A 22,161-nucleotide genomic window follows, 5' to 3' on the forward strand; every position below is an offset into this window, starting at 1 on the left:
CGAATCTCCGCCCCCCGAGCTGGGTACTCGGGAGGAGGGAGGAGGGGAAGCCAAGCCGTCCGGCACCGCGAAGACGAGGGAGAGGCGGCTAGAGAGTGGGAAGAACCGCTTCAAATGTAAGTCAGTCTCTCTCCCCCCCCCCCCCCCAGCCACCTGCCGGAATGTGTGAAATTGGGACACTTGCCTGCCGTATTGTGTAAAATAAGGACACTTGCCTGCCGTCACTTGGAAAATGGGGACACTTGCCTGCCATCATGTGTAAAATGAGGACTCTTGCCTGCCGTAATGTGTAAAATGGGGACACTTGCCTGCTGTAATGTGTAAAATGGGGACACTTGCCTGCTGTAATGTGTAAAATGGGGACTCTTGCCTGCCGTAATGTGTAAAATGAGGACTCTTGCCTTCCGTAATGTGTAAAATGGGGACACTTGCCTGCTGTATTGTGTAAAATGGGGACACTTGACTGACGTAATGTATAAAATGGGGACTCTTGCCTGCCGTAATGTGTAAAACGGGGACACTTGCCTGCGTAATGTGTAAAACGAGGACACTTGCCTGCATAATGTGTAAAACAAGGACACTTGCCTGCCGTATTGTGTAAAATGGGGACACTTGCCTGCCATCATGTGTAAAATGAGGACTCTTGCCTGCCGTAATGTGTAAAATGGGGACACTTGCCTGCTGTATTGTGTAAAATGGGGACACTTGACTGACGTAATGTGTAAAATGGGGACTCTTGCCTGACGTAATGTGTAAAACGGGGACACTTGCCTGCGTAATGTGTAAAACGAGGACACTTGCCTGCATAATGTGTAAAACAAGGACACTTGCCTGCCGTATTGTGTAAAATGGGGACACTTGCCTGCCATCATGTGTAAAATGAGGACTCTTGCCTGCCGTAATGTGTAAAATGGGGACACTTGCCTGCTGTATTGTGTAAAATGGGGACACTTGACTGACGTAATGTGTAAAATGGGGACTCTTGCCTGCCGTAATGTGTAAAACGGGGACACTTGCCTGCGTAATGTGTAAAACGAGGACACTTGCCTGCATAATGTGTAAAACAAGGACACTTGCCTGCCGTATTGTGTAAAATGGGGACTCTTGCCTGCCGTAATGTGTAAAATGGGGACACTTGCCTGCCGTAATGTGTAAAATGGGAACACGTGCCTGCCGTAATGTGTAAAATGGGGACTCTTGCCTGCCGTAATGTGTAAAATGGGGACACTTGACTGACGTAATGTGTAAAATGGGTACACGTGCCTGCCATAATGTGTAAAATGGGGACTCTTGCCTGCCGTAATGTGGAAAATGGGGGCTCTTGCCTGCCATAATGTGGAAAATGGGGACTCTTGCCTGCCGTAATGTGGAAAATGGGGATTTAATGTATCAAGGGCATTGCTGTGTATGGCATAATATATATTTTTAATTTTTTTCCTGTGCTCGCCGTGATCTGTCGGTGCAAGGTCAAAAACTGGGGTGTAAGGTAGTCTTTTCAGATGAGACCACGCCCATTTTACAGAGACCACGCCCATTTTATCGAGGGCATGCCCCGGCATGCGCATACCTTTTACTTTTTATATCTATGGGGGGGGGGGGGGGGCTCATTTTTTTGTTATATCAATGGGGGGGGGGCGCATTTTTAAATCTTGCACTAGGTGCCAAATTGTCTAGAAACAGCCCTGTCGACTGGCAATACTATGATATCTGCGCAAATGTCTTTGGACACACAGCTATCTGCAATCCTGTGAGTCTGTCTTCCAGTTCACAGTACACTGCTACAGAAGGTAGTCAAGGTCCTGAAGATACACAGACAACCAGTGAAGTCTGCCCGCCATTACCCGTTGTTAATTGAGGACACACCTGAGAACAGCGAACATGAACATGACACATCCACCCATCTGTCCACGCATACATCTAGCCATGATGACAGCATAACTGACATCATTGATGAGGCCGTGGAAGCTCAGTCCAGTGACAGTGGGAATGCGAAAAGTGCCATCGCTGTCACCCCAACTTTGTAGAAAAACAGTAAGTACATTTTGTCAATTTTAAACACACATAGCATAGTATAGGGTTAAATATGGGTGGTGGGTGGCCGTTTTCTCCACTGCTGCACTTCCCCAATTTTTTCACAACATGTGGTGACGATACTGGCAGTCAGGTTCCAGAACATCTGACCACGAGAGTTGAGTATGCAGTCAGGGAAGGGGGGTTAGGGTAGGGAGGGGGGAAGCTTAGAGTTAGGCTGTGGGGTTATCCACTAACCAGGGGGACTTAGAGTTATGTACTTACGTATGTACTTGGTGACAGGGTAGGAGGGGTACCATAATGACCAATTATGTTCAGGATTGCCACGCTCAGAATGCCTGCATTGAGAACCACGGGATATACACTGCTCAAAAAAATAAAGGGAACACTTAAACAACACAATGTAACTCCAAGTTAATCACACTTCTGTGAAATCAAAATGTCCACTTAGGAAGCAACACTGATTGACAATCAATTTCACATGCTGTTGTGCAAATGGAATAGACAACAGGTGGAAATTATAGGCAATTAGCAAGACACCCCCAATAAAGGAGTTGGTCTGCAGGCGGTGACCACAGACCACTTCTCAGCTCCTATGCTTTCTGGCTGATGTTTTGATCACTTTTGAAAGCTGGCGGTGCTTTCACTCTAGTGGTAGCATGAGACGGAGTCTACAACCCACACAAGTGGCTCAGGTAGTGCAGCTCATCCAGGATGGCACATCAATGCGAGCTGTGGCAAGAAGGTTTGCTGTGTCTGTCAGCGTAGTGTCCAGAGCATGGAGGCGCTACCAGGAGACAGGCCAGTACATCAGGAGATGTGGAGAAGGCCGTAGGAGGGCAACAACCCAGCAACAGGACCGCTACCTCCGCCTTTGTGCAAGGAGGAACAGGAGGAGCACTGCCAGAGCCCTGCAAAATGACCTCCAGCAAGCCACAAATGTGCATGTGTCTACTCAAACGATCAGAAACAGACTCCATGAGGGTGGTATGAGGGCCCGACGTCCACAGGTGGGGGTTGTGCTTACAGCCCAACACCGTGCAGGACGTTTGGCATTTGCCAGAGAACACCAAGATTGGCAAATTCGCCACTGGCGCCCTGTGCTCTTCACAGATGAAAGCAGGTTCTCACTGAGCACATGTGACAGACCTGATAGAGTCTGGAGACGCCAAGGAGAACGTTCTGCTGCCTGCAACATCCTCCAGCATGACCGGTTTGGCAGTGGGTCAGTAATGATGTGGGGTGGCATTTCCTTGGGGGGCCGCACAGCCCTCCATGTGCTCGCCAGAGGTAGCCTGACTGCCATTAGGTACCGAGATGAGATCCTCAGACCCCTTGTGAGACCATATGCTGGTGCGGTTGGCCCTGGGTTCCTCCTAATGCAAGACAATGCTAGACCTCATGTGGCTGGAGTGTGTCAGTTTCCTGCAAGACAAAGGCATTGATGCTATGTACTGGCCCGCCCGTTCCCCAGACCTGAATCCAATTGAGCATATCTGGGACATCATGTCTCGCTCCATCCACCAACAGACCACAGACTGTCCAGGAGTTGGCGGATGCTTTAGTCCAGGTCTGGGAGGAGATCCCTCAGGAGACCCTCCCAGACCTCATCAGGAGCATGCCCAGGCGTTGTAGGGAGGTCATACAGGCACGTGGAGGCCACACACACTACTGAGCCTCATTTTGACTTGTTTTAAGGACATTACATCAAAGTTGGATCAGCCTCTAGTGTGTTTTTCCACTTTAATTTTGAGTGTGACTCCAAATCCAGACCTCCATTGGTTAATAAATTTGATTTCCATTGATAATTTTTGTGTGATTTTGTTGTCAGCACATTCAACTATGTAAAGAACAAAGTATTTAATAATAATATTTCATTCATTCAGATCCAGGATGTGTTGTTTAAGTGTTCCCTTTATTTTTTTGTGCAGTGTAGTTTTCACTGCTTTATATATAGATCAATGTAACTTGTTGCAGAGTTAAGCTAGTGTGTAGGTGGGTTAATGCTACAAACACATGTTTGCTTACACTGCTATTTTTATGTGCGCTCTTTTTTTAATCTTATTTTCACAGTTTTCAACGTTCCACCTAGAAGGAAGAAACTGAACAAAGCGGAGCAAGTAGCTAAAGCCATGACAAATGTCCTTGCTGAACAACTCAGAGAGATGGACACTGCTATGTCCGCACAGGAGGATGCAAGGCTCGACAGGTTTATAGAGGCCGAGCGCCAAATGCATTTATTACCCAAGTCATGACAATGCAGGAACGCATGAGTAGAGAGCAGCATGAGCATCATAGGGAATTGCAACAAATGAACATGGCATTCTTTGAACGTTTGATCAATACTTTGAAAGCCCCAACACAACACCACAGCTCACAATACCCTGAGCAGGGTTTTTCCACATTTAATCCTGGCCCATACTATGCACCCAAGTACTGCAGCATCTAACGCACAAAGTTCAGAGTTCAGTGTATACCGCAATTTAACTTGAACTTATGGGCACATTTATCAACGAGTGATACATTTCACTATGAGTGATAAATTGCATCATCCAAACCAGTATAATATCATAGGGAAGTATCATCAGTCAGTGTGCCCCCTCCCCTTGATTGTAGCAGGTGGGTGTAATACACTATACTTAAAATAACGCTGTGTCGTCGTCGTCGTGGAAACGTAGGTGGATGTTATACAAAATTAACAAAAATACTGTAATAAAGTACACTGGAAGACCTCATGTTTTTCTCTGTGCGCGTCTTGGCTCCTCTCTGCACGCACAGTACTGCAGGACTGGAGACACCGGAGTGCGCTGGATCTGGCATCCAACAGCTGTCTCATAACTTGCAGCTTGCCGGGAGTATTCTGCCAGCCCAGTGCTTGGACATTTTCGGTGAAGGTTGCGGTCTACCGGAAATGACCACAATACAGCCTTATTATAAATTCTCCTCTTGACGCAGTCACTATGTTTTTGCACATACAAGCTTGCAGCTGATGGCAGCTACACGCCCGAAAGCGGCAATGACATGTCTGCATTTTTCCAAACTCGTTAACACCTCCAAATGGTCACGTCCTGTCAATTACATCTCCATGAAATCCTCATTGTGAGTGTCATTGCAGCAGCACCTTGATCCATGCGCATTGCGATCGCTGCACATGCGCAGTTGAGTGAACATCGGTCAATGTGTAAATTTGCTTAGGCCCCTAGTTCAATTTTTATAATAGTTGCCTGTTTATATGCTGTTTATATATATCCTGAAGTATAAATGTTATTTTCATTTTCATAATATAATCCCTGACATACCTATAGGCTATTCTTCTTGGGTGATGATCATAGGTTTGACCACACTTAGGTCAACAGTCATTAGGTCGACCACTATTGGTCAACAGTGACTAGGTCAACACCTGAAAAACGTTGGCACGGTCATTAGGTCGACCTGAATAAGGTCAAAATGGAAAAAAGGTCGACATGAGGGGTTTTTTTGTTCGCCGTTTTCTTCGTAAAGTGACCGGGAACCCCAATTAGCGCAAGTGTTAGTAGTCACATATATTGCTGTTATATGAAAGCTATTTAAACTGAATCCAGATTAGATTTTCTTTCCTAAGTGTGTCCACCTATCTTCATTTACAAAGAGTCTGTACTTATAAAGCAGTACACTCAGCACAACATAGTTTCTGGTTTGAAACTGTGAACACCATGACTGGACAGACAGAATTACTGTATATGTATGCTGTATGTGGATTGCATCATTGCTATCCACTTGTCATGAAGTAAGTACTTGTTACAAAGAAAGTTTTTGTTATACAGGATGTGCGTAATGACATCACAGTCCAGCCTCGCCTCCCAAAGTAGCCTTCCGCGTCTCCCCTCTGGTCTTCTCCCGGAGAGGGGACAAAAAAGGGTAGGCAAGTATGGTATGCAATATGCTTTTCATATCTATCCATACAGGACTGCCATCTGAAATTGTGGTGCCCAGGACTAACAAAAAAGACAGGCTACCCCCCCCCCAAAAAAAAATAATAATAAAAAAATAAATAAATAAAAATAAGATTCTGCCACACCACTTCACACCTATGTGATGTCATATATTGTGATATTACATATAGGTGGAGTGTTGCAGACCACAGAGAGCTGATCCGCAGTTGAAGGCTTGTTTTAAGAAGTATTCACTCTGCAGTTCTACAGGTATTGGTAGTAGGAGCAAGGGGTGGGCCCCCCTCTCTGTAAGGGCCCGGGACACCAGTCCCCACAGTACCCCCCTGATGGCTGCCCTGTCTCTATACTACACCATCATGGTCCCTTCCCCATTTTTCTATCATCCTTCCCCATTCACGTCTTAAGAGCCCCATATACTATTGCGACATGTCCGTCTGACATGTCGCAGGCGATCACCCCGGCAGCCTCTCGGGCAGCAGGATCACCCAAGATACATCGTATGCTGTCCTTCTGCATACAATATATCTTGGGCGATCCCAGCCATGCCTGCAGGGACCGACATATTACGAGTGCAGCACGTTCAATCTGGAGGATCTGATCCGATGCTCATGGGAACGCGCATCAGATCAGATCGGATCAGAAACACCTCCAAAATGCCAGTTTTCACCCCATATATCAGGCCGAATGCCCGAAATCAGATGAAATCGGGCATTATTGTTCTAGTGTATGATGCCCTTTAGTGCTGTCCTATGTTTTTTGTGTGCTTTTTGTTTGTTTGTTTTTCACTCTGATTCTCCACTGTCTATTACACCTCTGGAATTTGCTCATCCTGCCCACATATGGAACAATTTATTATTAGTAGTTTTCCCTGTTACCCTTACAGATGTGTACTCATACTGTACATCATTGCAGTAGCACCAAACAGCCCCTCTCGGGTCTCGGCATGCCAGGTCCCTTAAGACTCTGCTAGTGTTGGGCTTTTTTTTTGCATATTTTTTGTCACCATGCAGGTAAGATTCATTTCATATGCGACACTTGTATATCTGTGTGTGACTGAGTCTCTGAATCTGTATGCGAAGTGCTACAATGTACTGTAGCAGCCGCAGCGTTTTTCCTGTGTGCTCTGTCTGCAAAATCAATTGCAAAAGATATACAAGTGTCAAATCAAATTAACATGTATCAAATTAATCTGCAGAGCCTCCTGGTGCATTCTAAGTGCATCATGTTGTGACTTTCGGCAAAAAAAAGACACCCAATGCTTGTAAAGTTTCTTGGGACCTGGCTGCTCACTCGTGCCAGGCATCTCACACTGCATGGCATACTGAGGCTAGATGTATCATGTATAAGGACATGTCTGTATAGGTCTTCCTTCCATGTATAGCTTATCATACACATTAAAACCTATGCAGTTCGCCCAAAATGGCTGCTTCACCTGGTATTCTTGTGTGTAGGATGAACAATGTAAGGATCTAACGAGTTTGTAAGGATTGTTTACTGTATCTCGCTTTAGTATTCTTTAGCACCAACATTACGTGTAATCTTGTCTAAGCATTGCCGCTGTAGTGCTTCAAGGTGGCTGCCTCACCTAAGGGTAGATGTACTAAGCAATGAAAAGTGTGGACAAGTGAGTCAGTGGAGAAGTTGCCCATGGCAACCAATCAGCATTGAAGTAACATCTATAAATTACATATTATATATTATATACAAAATTATACAGAGCGGCTAATTGATTGCTATGGGCAACCTCTCCACTGGCTCACTTCTCCACTCTTTTCACTGCTTAATACATCCCCCTCCTATTATTATTATTTAGAAGTATGCAAGTGCATATATTTCTGTGTCTTGTACAGCTACACACTGAGTAGTCTCCCTTTTCTTTATTTATATATTTACACTGATTGCGAAAGTTTGCTGACCCATGTTTCATATGATCTCCCTATCATACACTGAAGTATACAATACTTCAGTCTCATTACCTCTTCATGATTCTTCTTTAAAGAAATCAGTTCTTCTCTAAGATTTTCAATCTGGAATTCCAAGTCAGATCTTTCCAAAGTTAATCCATCAAGACCTCTGCGTAGGTTATATATGTCTGCTTCAATATTGTTATATACGCTGTGCTCCATATCAAATCTATAGGGGGGAAAAAATAATGTCTATGGGAAAAGGTTTTACAATACACTAATTGCATAATGAGGTAAAGAAAAAAAACAGTTTTATCAAGTTCAGCCTTTCATAAATCCTGTTTGATTTGAACCAGAAGAAGGCACAGCCAACACCTCAGTGTTGTAGTTTTCATTTGACACTCATGGAGGTGGGTTAAATCCTTCCTGACCACACAGTCAATGACCCCCATAGAATCATCTAACTAATCATAGGTACAGAGACCATTTCTTGTAAGGAGGGCATGTAAAGGGATTGTAAATTAATTCTCACATTCGCTAGTCAGGTTCAGATCACTATTGCCACCTCTATTAATACAGTACATTTTTATATATATAAAAAAAATGTATCATATTGTAGGTCTCTCTAGTGTCGGACTGGGGCATGAAGGGCTCACTGGGGGAATGTTGTTGTAGGGGCCAATGCTTAATGGGGTGGCGAGGCTCCAGTGGGGGCGTGGCCAGCCATCAAAGAGGTTTGGCTAACCATTACAGAGTACATGTTCTGTGCCCCTTGGTAAATATATAATAAACCATATTCTTGTGAAGTATAATGTAACATAAGTATGATGCATAATTCAAGTGCACTAGAATAGAGCCTGGAACCTGATCCCTAGAGGAGGAGGAGGGCCCACAGGAAGTGGGGCCCACCGGTGGTTTCCCCTGTTCCCCTGTGGGCCAGTCCAACCCTGGGTCTCTCCATTAATTAATTATTTTATTTAATACAGATGAAACACTTGTAGTATAGGGACCTGATCTCCCCATCGACTTCACCCTGTTCCTTAAAGAAGTAGGCCCAACAGTAAAAGCCTACAGTAGGTTGAGAACCACATCTTTTGCTTTGACTAATAAGTGGCAGTTTTGCAAATCCCTGTTTTATAAATGGGACAATTTGTACACCTGCAGGGTCTAAGAAGTGGGACTGTAGAATTACCTGACGTGTTTGATTGATGCAGGTAAATGTGTTGGTCTTCACAGTTTTCAAACTGCACATCAAAGCGCATGAAAATCTACAAGGGTTTTAACAAGGTACAGGCGGGAAATATTCTTCAAAGGGAGAAAATAATTAGACCACGTAGACATGCACTGACACTGGAGGGGGGAGGTTCAGGGGAAATTTGACAAAAAAATACTTCACAGAAAGGGTAGTGGACAAGTGGAACAGCCTCCGATCAGAGGTGGTAGAGACTACAGTAGCCAATTGAAACTTGGGGCATTGCAATTTAACACTTTCATTACACTATGGCACTTAGTTTGTCTTATATATATGTAACACTTTCACATTATTTTCTTTTACTCCTCACATTACTCACACATGCAGCAGCAGCTGCTCCTACCTCTTTAACCCTTTATTATTATCTGGGGTGTCCTGCCCCCCGGACCTGAACCCCTATAGTTAGTGTTAGGGACTTACCCAATGAGAGGCTACCTTGATGCGGTGGGTAAGCTCATAGTCCTGGCCAGGAATATGCTAAGTGCCTCTGGTTATTACAGGTTGAGCTAGTGTGAGACAGTGCACCTGCTACTTTTTCCCTCTGCCAATTGAAACTTGCTTGGAATAGACATTTATTATTATTATTATTATTATTATTACCAGTTATTTATATAGCACACACATATTCCGCAGTGCTTTACAGACAATATTTGGCCATTCACATTAGTCCCTGCCCCAGTGGAGCTTACAATCTATGTTCCCTACCACGTCCAGTGGCGTAACTACTGCCCCCGCAGCCCTCGCGGTGGCTTTGGGGCGAGGGGCTGCGGGGGCGCCACTGATTTACAGCAGACTGACATGCGGACGAGCGTCCGCATGTCAGTATGCAGTCTCCTTCCCTCCGCCGCTTTTTGAAGGGACACAGAGGGCACAGCGCGCCTCGCTGTGTCCCTCCTGCTGCATCATCTCCGGCGGCCGCGGGTCTAATAGGGGAAAGTGCCGTCCGTGAGCTCTAATTGGCTCACGAACCGGCACTTCCCCCTATTAGACCCGCGGCCGCCGGAGATGATGCAGCAGGAGGGACACAGGAGAGGTGAGCTGTGCCCTCCGTGTCCCTCCAAAAAGCGGGGGGGGGGGAGATATCTGGCACTGGGGGGGAATATCTGGCAATGGGGCATACATGGCACTGGGGGGAATATCTGGCACTGGGGCATATATGGCACTGGGGGGGAATATCTGGCACTGGGGGCATATATGGCACTGGGGGGGAATATCTGGCACTGGGGGGAATATCTGGCACTGGGGCATATATGGCACGGGGGGGAATATCTGGCACTGGGGCATATATGGCACTGGGGGGGAATATCTGGCACTGGGGGCATATATGGCACTGGGGGGGAATATCTGGCACTGGGGGGAATATCTGGCACTGGGGCATATATGGCACTGGGGGGAATATCTGGCACTGGGGCATATATGGCACTGGGGGGGGAATATCTGGCACTGGGGGCATATATGGCACTGGGGGGGATTATCTGGCACTGGGGGCATATATGGCATGGGGGGAATATCTGGCACTGGGGGCATATATGGCACTGGGGGGGAATATCTGGCACTGGGGGCATATGTGGCACTGGGGGCATATTTGGCACTGGGGGGGGATATCTGGCACTGGGGGCATATATGGCACTGGGGGGGAATATCTGGCACTGGGGGGAATATCTGGCACTGGGGCATATATGGCACTGGGGGGAATATCTGGCACTGGGGCATATATGGCACTGGGGGGGAATATCTGGCACTGGGGGCATATATGGCACTGGGGGGGAATATCTGGCACTAGGGGGAATATGGCACTGGGGCATATATGGCACTGGGGGGAATATCTGGCACTGGGGCATATATGGCACTGGGGGGGAATATCTGGCACTGGGGGCATATATGGCACTGGGGGGGAATATCTGGCACTGGTGGCACATATGGCATGGGGGGAATATCTGGCACTGGGGGCATATATGGCACTGGGGGGATATTTGGCACTGGGGGGGAATATATGGCACTGTGGGCATATGTGGCACTGGGGGGCATATGTGGCACCGTGGGGGAATATCTGGCACTGGGGACATATGTGGCACTGGGAGCACAGCCCTAGCAACAAGGACTACCTCCTAGCAACGAGCATGACACCCAGTGCATGAAACACCTGGCAACGAGCATGACACCCAGTGCATGAAACACCTGGCAACGAGCATGACACCCAGTGCATGAAACCCCTGGCAACGAGCATGACACCCTGAGCATGAAAACCCCTGGCACCGTGCATGGAACCAAGAGCATGAAACCCCTGGCAACGAGCATGACACCCAGTGCATGAAACCCCTGACAACGAGCAGGTAATTGAAAAGTAATTAGAAGCCTTACTGTAGGACTTAATGTGTAATGGGCATTACGGTGTGTGGCATAACGTATCACGGACATTGCGGTGTGTGTCATAATGTGTCACAGGCATTACGGTGTATGGTATACTATATCGCGGGCATTGCGATATGTGGTATAATGTCTCAGGGTCATTGCAGTGTGTGGCATAATGTATCACGGACATTGCGGTGTGTGTCATAATGTGTCACAGACACTGTATGTGCTATAATGTATCAGGGGCATTGCAGTGTGTAGCATAATGTATAACGGGCATTGCGATTCCTGTCATAATGTGTCACAGGCATTACGGTGTGTGGCATAATGTGTCACAGGCATTACATTGTGTGGCATAATGTGTCGGGGGCATTACAGTGTGTGCATATTGTGTCATGTGCATTATTGTGTGCGGCATAATGTCTAAGGGCCATTGCAGTATGTGGCATAATGTATACTGGGCATTACTATAAGGAGGAAAAATGACAAATAATGTAAGGGGCATGAATCAGGATTATTTTTATTTCCTGTGGTGGCCAACGTATGGGCGTGCAGGTTGCAAAACTGGGGTATAAGGTAGTCTTTTCCTGCAATGCCACGCCCCTTTATGTGAAACCACGCCCATTCCAACGAAACCACGCCCCCTTTTTGCCGCGCGCGTTCTTCGCATCGGTGCGATTTTCCGCTAACTGCGCATGCGCAATGTTCGCACTGCGGCTGCGTCAAGTAAATTTGCTAAGAAGTTTGGTATTTTACTCACGGCATTACGAGGTTTTTTCTTCGTTCTGGTGATCGGAGTGTGATTGACAGGAAGTGGGTGTTTCTGGGCGGAAACTGGCCGTTTTATGGGCATGTGTGAAAAAACGCTGCCGTTTCTGGGGAAAACGCGGGAGTGGCAGGAGAAACGGGGGAGTGTCTGGGCGAACGCTGGGTGTGTTTGTGACGTCAAACCAGGAACGACAAGCACTGAACTGATCGCACTGGAAGAGTAAGTCTCGAGTTACTCAGAAACTGCAAAGTAAAATCTTTTCGCAATATTGCGAATACTTCGTTCGCAATTCAGCTAAGCTAAGATTCACTCTCAGAGGGCGGCGGCTTAGCGTGTGCATTGCTGCGAAAAGCGGCTAGAGAGCGAACAACTCGAAATGAGGGCCTAAGTACAGAACACTTATTTACCATATACATAAATGATCACTATAGCAACAGGCATGACAAATCTATCATCTGTAAGTGAACTGTAAGTGCTGTTTTCTTGTTTGCTTATTTGATTATGTACTGTGTAATGGGCGCTGCGGATCCCTTGTGGCGCTATATAAATAAAGGATAATAATAAGAATAGTCTCCAAGATCCAAACGATAAAACAGTATTGTTTTCACTGTGTGTGATGAACACAGTTTTTCCTGAAGAGACAAATAATACCCATTTCACACCACACAAATAACCCGGTATATTGCCTGGTCAACGCTGGTCGGTGTGCGGTGTGAAAGGGGTAAATCCTGAAATCCTGGGTCACATGACCCAGTATTTCATCCCAGAAATAAAGCACAGTTATTCCCGGGTTATTACCGGGTCAGGTGCAGTGTGAACGGGTTGCCGGGTCCATGCGACCCGGGACCCGTTCACAGTGTTAGAGGGACAGGTGTCGCATGGAAATGATCTGATTTCCAGGTGCCACATCCACACACATCACCGCTGACATCACCAACCCGGCAATTTGCTGGGTTGGTGCCACCAGTCTGAAAGGGGTCTCAACCTGGCAGCACCCGCGAAGGACCCGCGAAGGACCCATGCGACCCGGTATAGCAATGTGAAAGCAATATTAGAGAGCAAGGATGATTTATGAAATTTTGTGATGCTTGATTTCGAGCACAAGTGCATCTACTTCTCTGCCAAGTGTTTTTAAGGTACATACCTGCTTTGTGTTTATGGAAACAGCTGCATAAAACCAATCCGCACCTAATTCTGCACTGCAGCAGTAAAAACAACACATAATACATACCACCCAAGTGGTACCATTTCAGCACGCATCATCCACTCTCTGCCGGGAGAGGCTGGGGCCCTAACACTAGGCAAGCTCAAAGGTGATTAGAATGGGGACATGGGGGGTTATTCAGAGATGGATGCAGATCGTTGCATTCACAGCAAGAACTGTGTCCATCTCCTCACATGTTGGGGGCCACCCAGCACAGGGCAAGGCCACCCTGCATGTGTGGCGCTGCCTCATGATGGGTCCGCACTTTAATTCTAATCAATTACAGTAGATGTTGACCCCTGCATTTTTTTAATCGGTGTGGCTGAGTGTGACGTCACGAAGCTGCCCTAAAAATGTATGTGACATGCCCCCGTTTTGGCCGCCACAACCCCACAACACTGTCTCCTGAATACCCTTCGCTGTCAATCACCTTGCAGACACATTCGTCCAGGATGCGGCCACAAGAAGAAGGGTCGTGTACGTGCACTGAGTCCTTGTGCGTGTGCAGACCAGATGAACGTGGCCTTTGTGTACAGATGTGTGGTTGCGTCCATCTCTGAATTGCTGCAATGAAGCGCACTCCACCAAAACGTGTGCAACAGGGTATGTGGCCTTGGATGTTATTAGGCCACACCTTTGGCATACACACAAAAGTCTAGTAATGCCCATTGAAGAATGTGCCATCGATGGTTCATGGTTTTGACCATCAGTAGGAAACCATTGATGTTTTAGTGATAATTGGCTGAACACGTGCAGAACTCAGCCATTGGACCAGCACCCCAGATGTTTTCTCAACATTTTTAAAATGTTAAAAACAGCTAAAGTCATGTAATTTTTGCAATCCAAAACATGAAATTTATATTTAAAATCCGAATTCTTAACTGGGACATGGTGCGGACTGGACCTCCTCGGGAGATCAGCCCACGTTTTGGTTCAGTTCTGGTGGAATCAGATGTCTGGAGAAACGAACTGCACATCTCTAGCCATAATATCTATTTAATCTGGGACACATTCGATTTACACAGGTTCTGTGACTGATTAAAATTAGGTGAAGTGCAGGTTTGAATTTAGTCAGATACAGATTACAAAATGACAATAAAATGAATGGTTTGTGAGCAGGCTGTTGATACAACGGGTCTACTACAATTTCCCGGCTGTTGGGATCCCGGTGCCGGGATCTCGACAGTCGGGATCCCGACAGCTGGGATATTGTAGTACATCCTTGTATCAACAGCCTGCTTACAAAGTGACCATGTAAATAGGAATAGATATGTGGGCACCGTGGCGCGCTACGCTATTTATTCTCAGCTTATACCGCTTTTTTCCTAAATATCAAGGGTCGCAGTCAGGAGTCAGCCCTCTTTCCCACTGAAGTCTCCAACCCAGCATATTGCTGGGTTGGTGATGTCAGCAGTGACGCTGCGGGGGCGGCGCATGGAGATCACATGAATGGGAAGCCAGGTCAATGCGACCCTGCTCAAGTTTACACTGCACAGTTTACCGGGTTGTACCAGTGTTCTGCAAACTACCTGAGTTGGAATACCGGGCCACTCGACTGTATGCACATGTGCAATAACCCGTGTTATATGCTGGCGGTGTAAAAGGGGTATATGTGTGTCCGATGGACACACAAGCTGATAATAAATAGGTTATTTTTTTTAAATATACTTAGATTCCCAGTGATCGGTGCGCTCCTCCGGCTCCAGTCAGCTGATCTCCGGCTCCTGTAAACCGGGAATTGCAGCAGTTTGCAGCGTCAGGTGTCCGGGACACAGTGCAGGAACCGGAGATAATGTGACTGAAGCCACAGGAGAGCACCAGAATGCCATTCACCGTGTAAGTATAGGGCCGGCAACAGAAATCTTGGGGCCCGGTACAATGATATCTGTAAGGCCCCCTCCCCTAACCACTCTCGACATACAAATATACATACACAGTATATATATATTTATATATATATATATATATATACACTGTGAGTATCAAGACCCACGAGGGACTCACCACAGCCAGGGTGTTTCTGGAGTGACAGCCACGGGACTGCGGGCGGCTGCTGCTGTTTGTGAAGGCCCCCTCAGACCAAGTCTGTCACAGACTTGTGACAGATGCTGGAGGGACTCGGGAGGCTGTGGGCACACCTGCTGGACTGGCTCAGAGCTGCTGCTCCTCGGCTCAACAGGGAAGGGGCAGTGCAGCATCAGCATCATAACCGGGACCATACCAAGTGACAGGGTAAGGTGGGGGGGTGAGCCGGGGTTGGAGGGGCCTGCGTGTTAATTAGTTCAGTTAGTTGGCGGGAGAGTAGTATAAAAGATAATAGATGTTGCGGACCCCTTTTTGTGTCCCTGTTCCACGGGGCCCCTCTGACCTTCGGGACTCCATACAAGTGTCCCTATGTCACCCCCGTCATTGGGAATGAGTAATGGCATGGGGGGGTGGTAGTCGCGTCGGGGGGATCAACCTGGCGGTGGTGGCAGTGGCGATGTTGGCGGCGCATGCGCAGCACACACTCAGGGTATTTTTTCATGATAATTTTTTATGATAATGCTGCAGAGAGGCATCGCAGGGACAGAGCTTGCTCACTGTCCCTGCATGTGTTTATTGATACATCCATGTGATGTAATCAATAATCGCATTGAGAGTAGAGATGAGCGGGTTCGGTTCCTCGGAATCCGAACCCCCCCGAACTTCACCCATTTTACACGGGTCCGAGGCAGACTCGGATCTTCCCGCCTTGCTTGGTTAACCCGAGCGCGCCCGAACGTCATCATCCCGCTGTCGTATTCTCACGAGATTCGTATTCTATATAAGGAGCCACGCGTCGCCGCCATTTTCACTCGTGCATTGGAGATGATAGGGAGAGGACGTGTGCAGCGTTCTCTCCCTGAAAAGCTCCGTAATCTGTACTCAGTGTGCTGCAAATATCTGTGCTCAGTGTGCTGCAAATATCTGTGCTCAGTGTGCTTGCAAATATCTGTGCTCAGTGTGCTGAAAATATCTACGTTCTCTGCCTGAAAAACGCTCAATATCTGTGCTCAGTGTGCTACAAATATCTGTGCTCAGTGTGCTTTATTGTGGGGACTGGGGACCACCAGTATTATATAGTAGGAGGACAGTGCAGAGTTTTGCTGACCAGTGACCACCAGTATTATACGTTCTCTGCCTGAAAAACGCTCCATATCTGTGCTGCATTGTAGTATATAGTAGGAGGACAGTGCAGAATTTTGCTGACCAGTGACCACCAGTATTATATCAGTACGGTACAGTAGTCCACTGCTCTACCTACCTCTGTGTCGTCAAGTATACTATCCATCCATACCTGTGGTGCATTTTAGTTGTTGCGCGCAGTAGTAGGAGGACAGTGCATCATTTTGCTGACCACCAGTATATAATATATAGCAGTATGGTACAGTAGTCCACTGCTCTACCTACCTCTGTGTCATCAAGTATACTATCCATCCATACCTGTGGTGCATTTTAGTTGTTGCGCGCAGTAGTAGGAGGACAGTGCATAATTTTGCTGGCCACCAGTATATAATATATAGCAGTACGGTACAGTAGTCCACTGCTCTACCTACCTCTGTGGTATCAAGTATACTATCCATCCATACCTGTGGTGCATTTTTGTTGTTGTGCGCAGTAGTACGAGGACAGTGCATAATTTTGCTGACCACCAGTATATAATATATAGCAGTACGGTACAGAAGGCCACTGCTCTACCTACCTCTGTGTCGTCAAGTATACTATCCATCCATACCTGTGGTGCATTTTAGTTGTTGTGCGCAGTAGTAGGAGGACAGTGCAGAATTTTGCTGACCACCAGTATATAATATATAGCAGTACAGTACAGTAGGCCATTGCTATTGATATATTACTGGCAAATAATTCCAAACATTAAAAAATGGAGAGCAAAAATGTGGATGGTAAAATAGGGAAAGATCAAGATCCACTTCCACCTCGTGCTGAAGCTGCTGCCACTAGTCATGGCCGAGACGTTGAAATGCCATCAACGTCGTCTGCCAAGGCCGATGCCCAATGTCATAGTAGAGAGCATGTAAAATCCAAAAAACAAAAGTTCAGTAAAATGACCCAAAAATCAAAATTAAAAGCGTCTGATGAGAAGCGTAAACTTGCCAATATGCCATTTACGACACGGAGAGGCAAGGAACGGCTGAGGCCCTGGCCTATGTTCATGGCTAGTGGTTCAGATTCACATGAGGATGGAAGCACTCATCCTCTCGATAGAAAACTGCAGTGCCACTCCTAGATGGGCCAGGTGTTTGTGTCGGCCACTTGGGTCGCTTAGCTTAGTCACACAGCGACCTTGGTGCACCTTTTTTTTTCTTTGCATCATGTGCTGTTTGGGGACTATTTTTTGAAGTGCCATCCTGTCTGACACTGCAGTGCCACTCCTAGATGGGCCAGGTGTTTGTGTCGGCCACTTGGGTCGCTTAGCTTAGTCACACAGCTACCTCATTGCACCTCTTTTTTTCTTTGCACCATGTGCTGTTTGGGGACTATTTTTTAAATCTGCCATCCTGTCTGACACTGCAGTGCCACTCCTAGATGGGCCAGGTGTTTGTGTCAGCCACTTGGGTCGCTTAGCTTAGCCACACAGCTACCTCATTGCACCTCTTTTTTTCTTTGCATCATGTGCTGTTTGGGGACTATTTTTTAAATCTGCCATCCTGTCTGACACTGCAGTGCCACTCCTAGATATAACTTTGTGCATTAAACAAAGTGTGTGTACAATCACACAATTCATTTATGTTTCATATACAGCTTATACACACAGCCTGAAGGTCATTTAATACAATATTTTTATAAATTTGTGTATTAAACAAAGTTTGTGTACATTGAGCCATCAGAAAACAAAGGTTTCACTATCTCAGTCTCACTCAAAAAATTCCTTATTTCGGAATATTCCGTATTTCTGAATATTTGGATATGGGATACTCAACCTGTAATACTATGGGATCAAAATTACCCCCAAATTCTATGATTTAAGCTGTTTTTGAGGGGTTTTTGTAAAAAAAACACCTGAATCCAAAACACACCCGATTCCGACAAAAAAATTTCAGGGAGGTTTTGCCAAAACGCGTCCGAATCCAAAACACGGCCGCGGAACCGAATCCAAAACCAGAACACAAAACCCGAAAAATGTCCGGTGCACATCACTAATTGAGAGTTTGGTCAATTTTATCACCTCACATCTGCACCTGAGGATGCGGATGGTGATAAATCAGCCCCTAAGTACAAAATAACAGTTGCTTGTAACAGTTCCAAAAATTGTGCTTTACCTTGCTGGCTTGCTCTTAAATAATATATTTTATATAATTCAATTATTGTTTCTAAATGATATGTATTAATTGTCATATACACTGGCAGTGTGAATTGTGTTATTGTATAGATATTTTAAAGTTCATTTTTCTTTATTGCATTTTTATTGCGGAGAGAACTTCTATTTATATTTTTCTTTCTTTTGTACTGTTTCGGGATTCTAGTTATACCCCATGTGTTAGAAACTGCTGCCACCTCTATTTACAGGAGATTTGGGCTATTGATATCATTGTGTCAATTTAATAATACTGAGACGGTCAGCGCTAGACTTTTTTATTGTCTATTAACTAATGATGTTTATAAAATTTGTGTTTTTAGCAATTATTCAGAAGAATGCTGTCTGTCATTTTATGGGGTAATCTGGATATATGTGTAACATAGAATGTGATTAACTACAGTATATGAACAAGATAAAGACTACACACTATAAAGTTTTTCTGTGAAAGTTCATATTCAACTTATTGAAAGCCCAAAATAATTAAATTAGCAATATAATAATTAGTAATACTATATAACAACTAATTTCCAAGCTAGTCCTAAATTAAGAAGATGGACACAAAAAAAAGGAAGCTGGTCTCTTAACCAAATTATCCAAGTATACAGTTTACTGGACCAAAACAATCACAACATGTGGTAAATCGGGATACATACTGTGTGATATTCCGGCAGACGGGGCTTATTCGCCACAGGTTCTATTCCCACTCAGTTGGTGGCGTAGGCGTTGACCCACCAACTGAGTGGGAATATTGAGTGTTTGTCGAGATTCCGGACAATGGGGCAGATGTGGCTCCTGCTCCAGGCCTCACATAAAAATAGGCCCAACATTATGAGTATTAACATTGTATTTCTAGTTTTCTCATAAAACTATGCAATTTTTCTATTTGTATGTATTTAGTGAGACATTGGGGCTGATAGTGTAGGGGGTGTACACACCCACATGTCACTGATCACACCCACACAGCACTGGTCAAAGCTCCTTCCCCTCTCAGATTAGCCCCTTGAACATTTTCAGTCCCAGGCCCATGTGACCCTTAATCCAGCCCTTATTGGCTGATCACACTCCATGGTACTAACTATGGGATCTACTCTAGGAAATGTAATATACCTATTGATCTGTGTGCATAGAAGTTGTAAGGATTTTCTGTCCTTTTCACATGATATAAAGTAAAAATGTATAATTTATCTTGATTTGTAAACAGTGCTCACATTTTTACCTTTATTGTTCTTACTTGTTTTGGATGTCATCCCCTGCAAGACGGGCATTGTCCATGTGCAGAAAAACCTGGGCGTTTTCTATAGCGATGCTGAAGATCTGGAATGGATTGAGGCTCAGGAAGTCAAACTACTGTAGCTGTCTGCAGTCCAAGCATTACAAATACTAGCAATACAATAGTGAGTATAATAACAATTATACACCACAGTGACACATACATTATACATGTTACACTAGAAGGACATTATCAGGACATTTTAGGTTGGTCTTTATGATGTCAATGAAAAATGATTGTACTGTATATTACAAAAAAGTTCGTTAAAACAGAACAATCGGTTACAAAACTGACAGCAACCATAATTAGTCTCATGTTAAAGGAATAAGAAGCTCTGCATTGGATTAATATTCTCTTGTTTTACATTGCTGTACTTGATATTGGATAGTATTTTGTTGCTGAGAATAAGCTTCCTGTGAGCATCATATGGCAGTTAGGAGGACACATAGCTTACTTTTCCGTGACTCATCTCTTTTAAGCTGTATCCCATACCTTTCATGTTGGTTATTGTAACATAGTGCATTTACTGTGGGACTAATTCAGTATGGATCGCAGAAGCGATCCTTACTGCATTTTCCCGATGTTTTGGAAACGCGCATGCGCAGTACCCGTTCTGTGCCTGTGCAGAACGGGTCCTGCGATCTCCTAGCGGTGAATCAAACACCTCTGCCTGATTGACAGGCAGAGGCATCCACGGGGAGGGGTGGTGGCAGGGGCAGACGGCGTTGCGGCAAAAGGGGGAGTGTCACCCCATTTTCCAGGAGTGGTGAGGCGTCATGGATGCAGTTTCCTTGGCCTTGCAAGGCCACCTGTGATGTCAAGCCCACATAAGCTCAGGATTACTTAGCCTGCCGTCGCAGATGAACATCACAACCAATGGTCATGATGTTCATCACAGATGTGGTGCAGTCGCAAATGCAGTAAGGAGGTGGTATGCACCTCCTCCTGCGTTTGCATTGCAAAGGATTGCAATTGCAATCCTTACTGAATTAGGCCCTGTATGCAACATTATAAAGGTCACTTACAAATCATTAAGCTCTAAATTTTTTCTGACTTTTTTGTACAAAATACATCTGATTTTCGAAGCAAGCATTTTTATTTGTAGACAAAGATGGTTGTTCATACTGGGATGCAGAATGATGCATATTCTGCAGCATGGCCATAACTAGGTGTGTGCAAGCGGTGGCTGGCACACAGCGCATGTGCACTGTGGGCACAGGATCGCCGGCAACACCTGCAGCCAGGGCCGGAATAATGATGGTGCAACAGGGGCAGCCATCCTAAGGCCCCCACAGTGTCTGCAATTTCCCCTTTATGTGCCTCAGCCAAATTGCTGGTACCTAGTGAATAGTTGGCATGGAAGGAAAACACAGCACTTGGGGAAAAGGGGGCAGAGTATGCAGCGGAAGGGCTTAGGGTATGACCAGTGTCTCACCCCTTGCTGCGGCTCTTCCACAACCTCACGACACGGCTCCTTCTGAGCACCACACCGGGTGAGGGTCCTCTCTCCAGCCGGTTGCCTCTGATCCTCCACTGGGATCTTCTCTTCTCTCTCCGAGCAGCACTATCCTCTGGGTGGGATCCTTCTGGTGTCCTGCAGCTGGCTGCTACACATGCTTGCTGGGGTCCTGATGCCGGATTGAGCAGGGTGTCTCCTGCGGTGCCTGCAATTCCCATCACTTTCTGGCGCTGCTCCTCCACTTGTCCTTGTCATGATGGGTGGTCTTCTACAAAATCCTGGTCCGCTGGCTGCTCCTCCGGTCCCGTAGCTGCTTCACTCCCCAGGCAGTGACTCCTCTTATCGTTCCGTACAGACAGGCAGTGACATGGGCAGCCCTCACTCCCTCAAAAGGGTCCTCTTTCCTGTGTTGGGCTAGCTCCTGATCTGTTGTATCTATGATCCCTTCGTAATCAGGACCAGGAAGTGACAGCACGAGAGGGCAGTAGGTAACTTCCGCCGTTACAGCACCTTAATGTTTTATCCGTTCTCCGTTCATTTGAGGTTATTTAATTTTATCTATGCACCACTGTACCCTCGCGGGCTCGCTTCGCTCGCCATGCTTCGGGCTTGGTATCTTGCTTTGCTCGCCTCAGGTTACTATTCCAAAT

At 46.0% G+C, this 22,161-nt stretch overlaps 1 protein-coding gene across 1 annotated transcript in view; it reads right to left on the minus strand.

The window, feature by feature from the left end:
- Positions 1 to 22,161, minus strand: part of LOC135057787 (keratin, type I cytoskeletal 17-like) — a 46,266-nt gene that overhangs the window by 18,781 nt on the left and 5,324 nt on the right. Inside the window, exons 2-3 of the mRNA XM_063963541.1 lie at positions 20,014 to 20,096; positions 7,940 to 8,096 (exon numbers count right to left, since the gene is read on the minus strand). Of these exons, the coding sequence (XP_063819611.1) occupies positions 7,940 to 8,096; positions 20,014 to 20,096 (240 nt within the window). The remainder of the gene's footprint in view (positions 1 to 7,939; positions 8,097 to 20,013; positions 20,097 to 22,161) is intronic.

This window comes from Pseudophryne corroboree, chromosome 3, assembly GCF_028390025.1.
Source record: "Pseudophryne corroboree isolate aPseCor3 chromosome 3, aPseCor3.hap2, whole genome shotgun sequence".
Classification (NCBI taxonomy): domain Eukaryota; kingdom Metazoa; phylum Chordata; class Amphibia; order Anura; family Myobatrachidae; genus Pseudophryne; species Pseudophryne corroboree.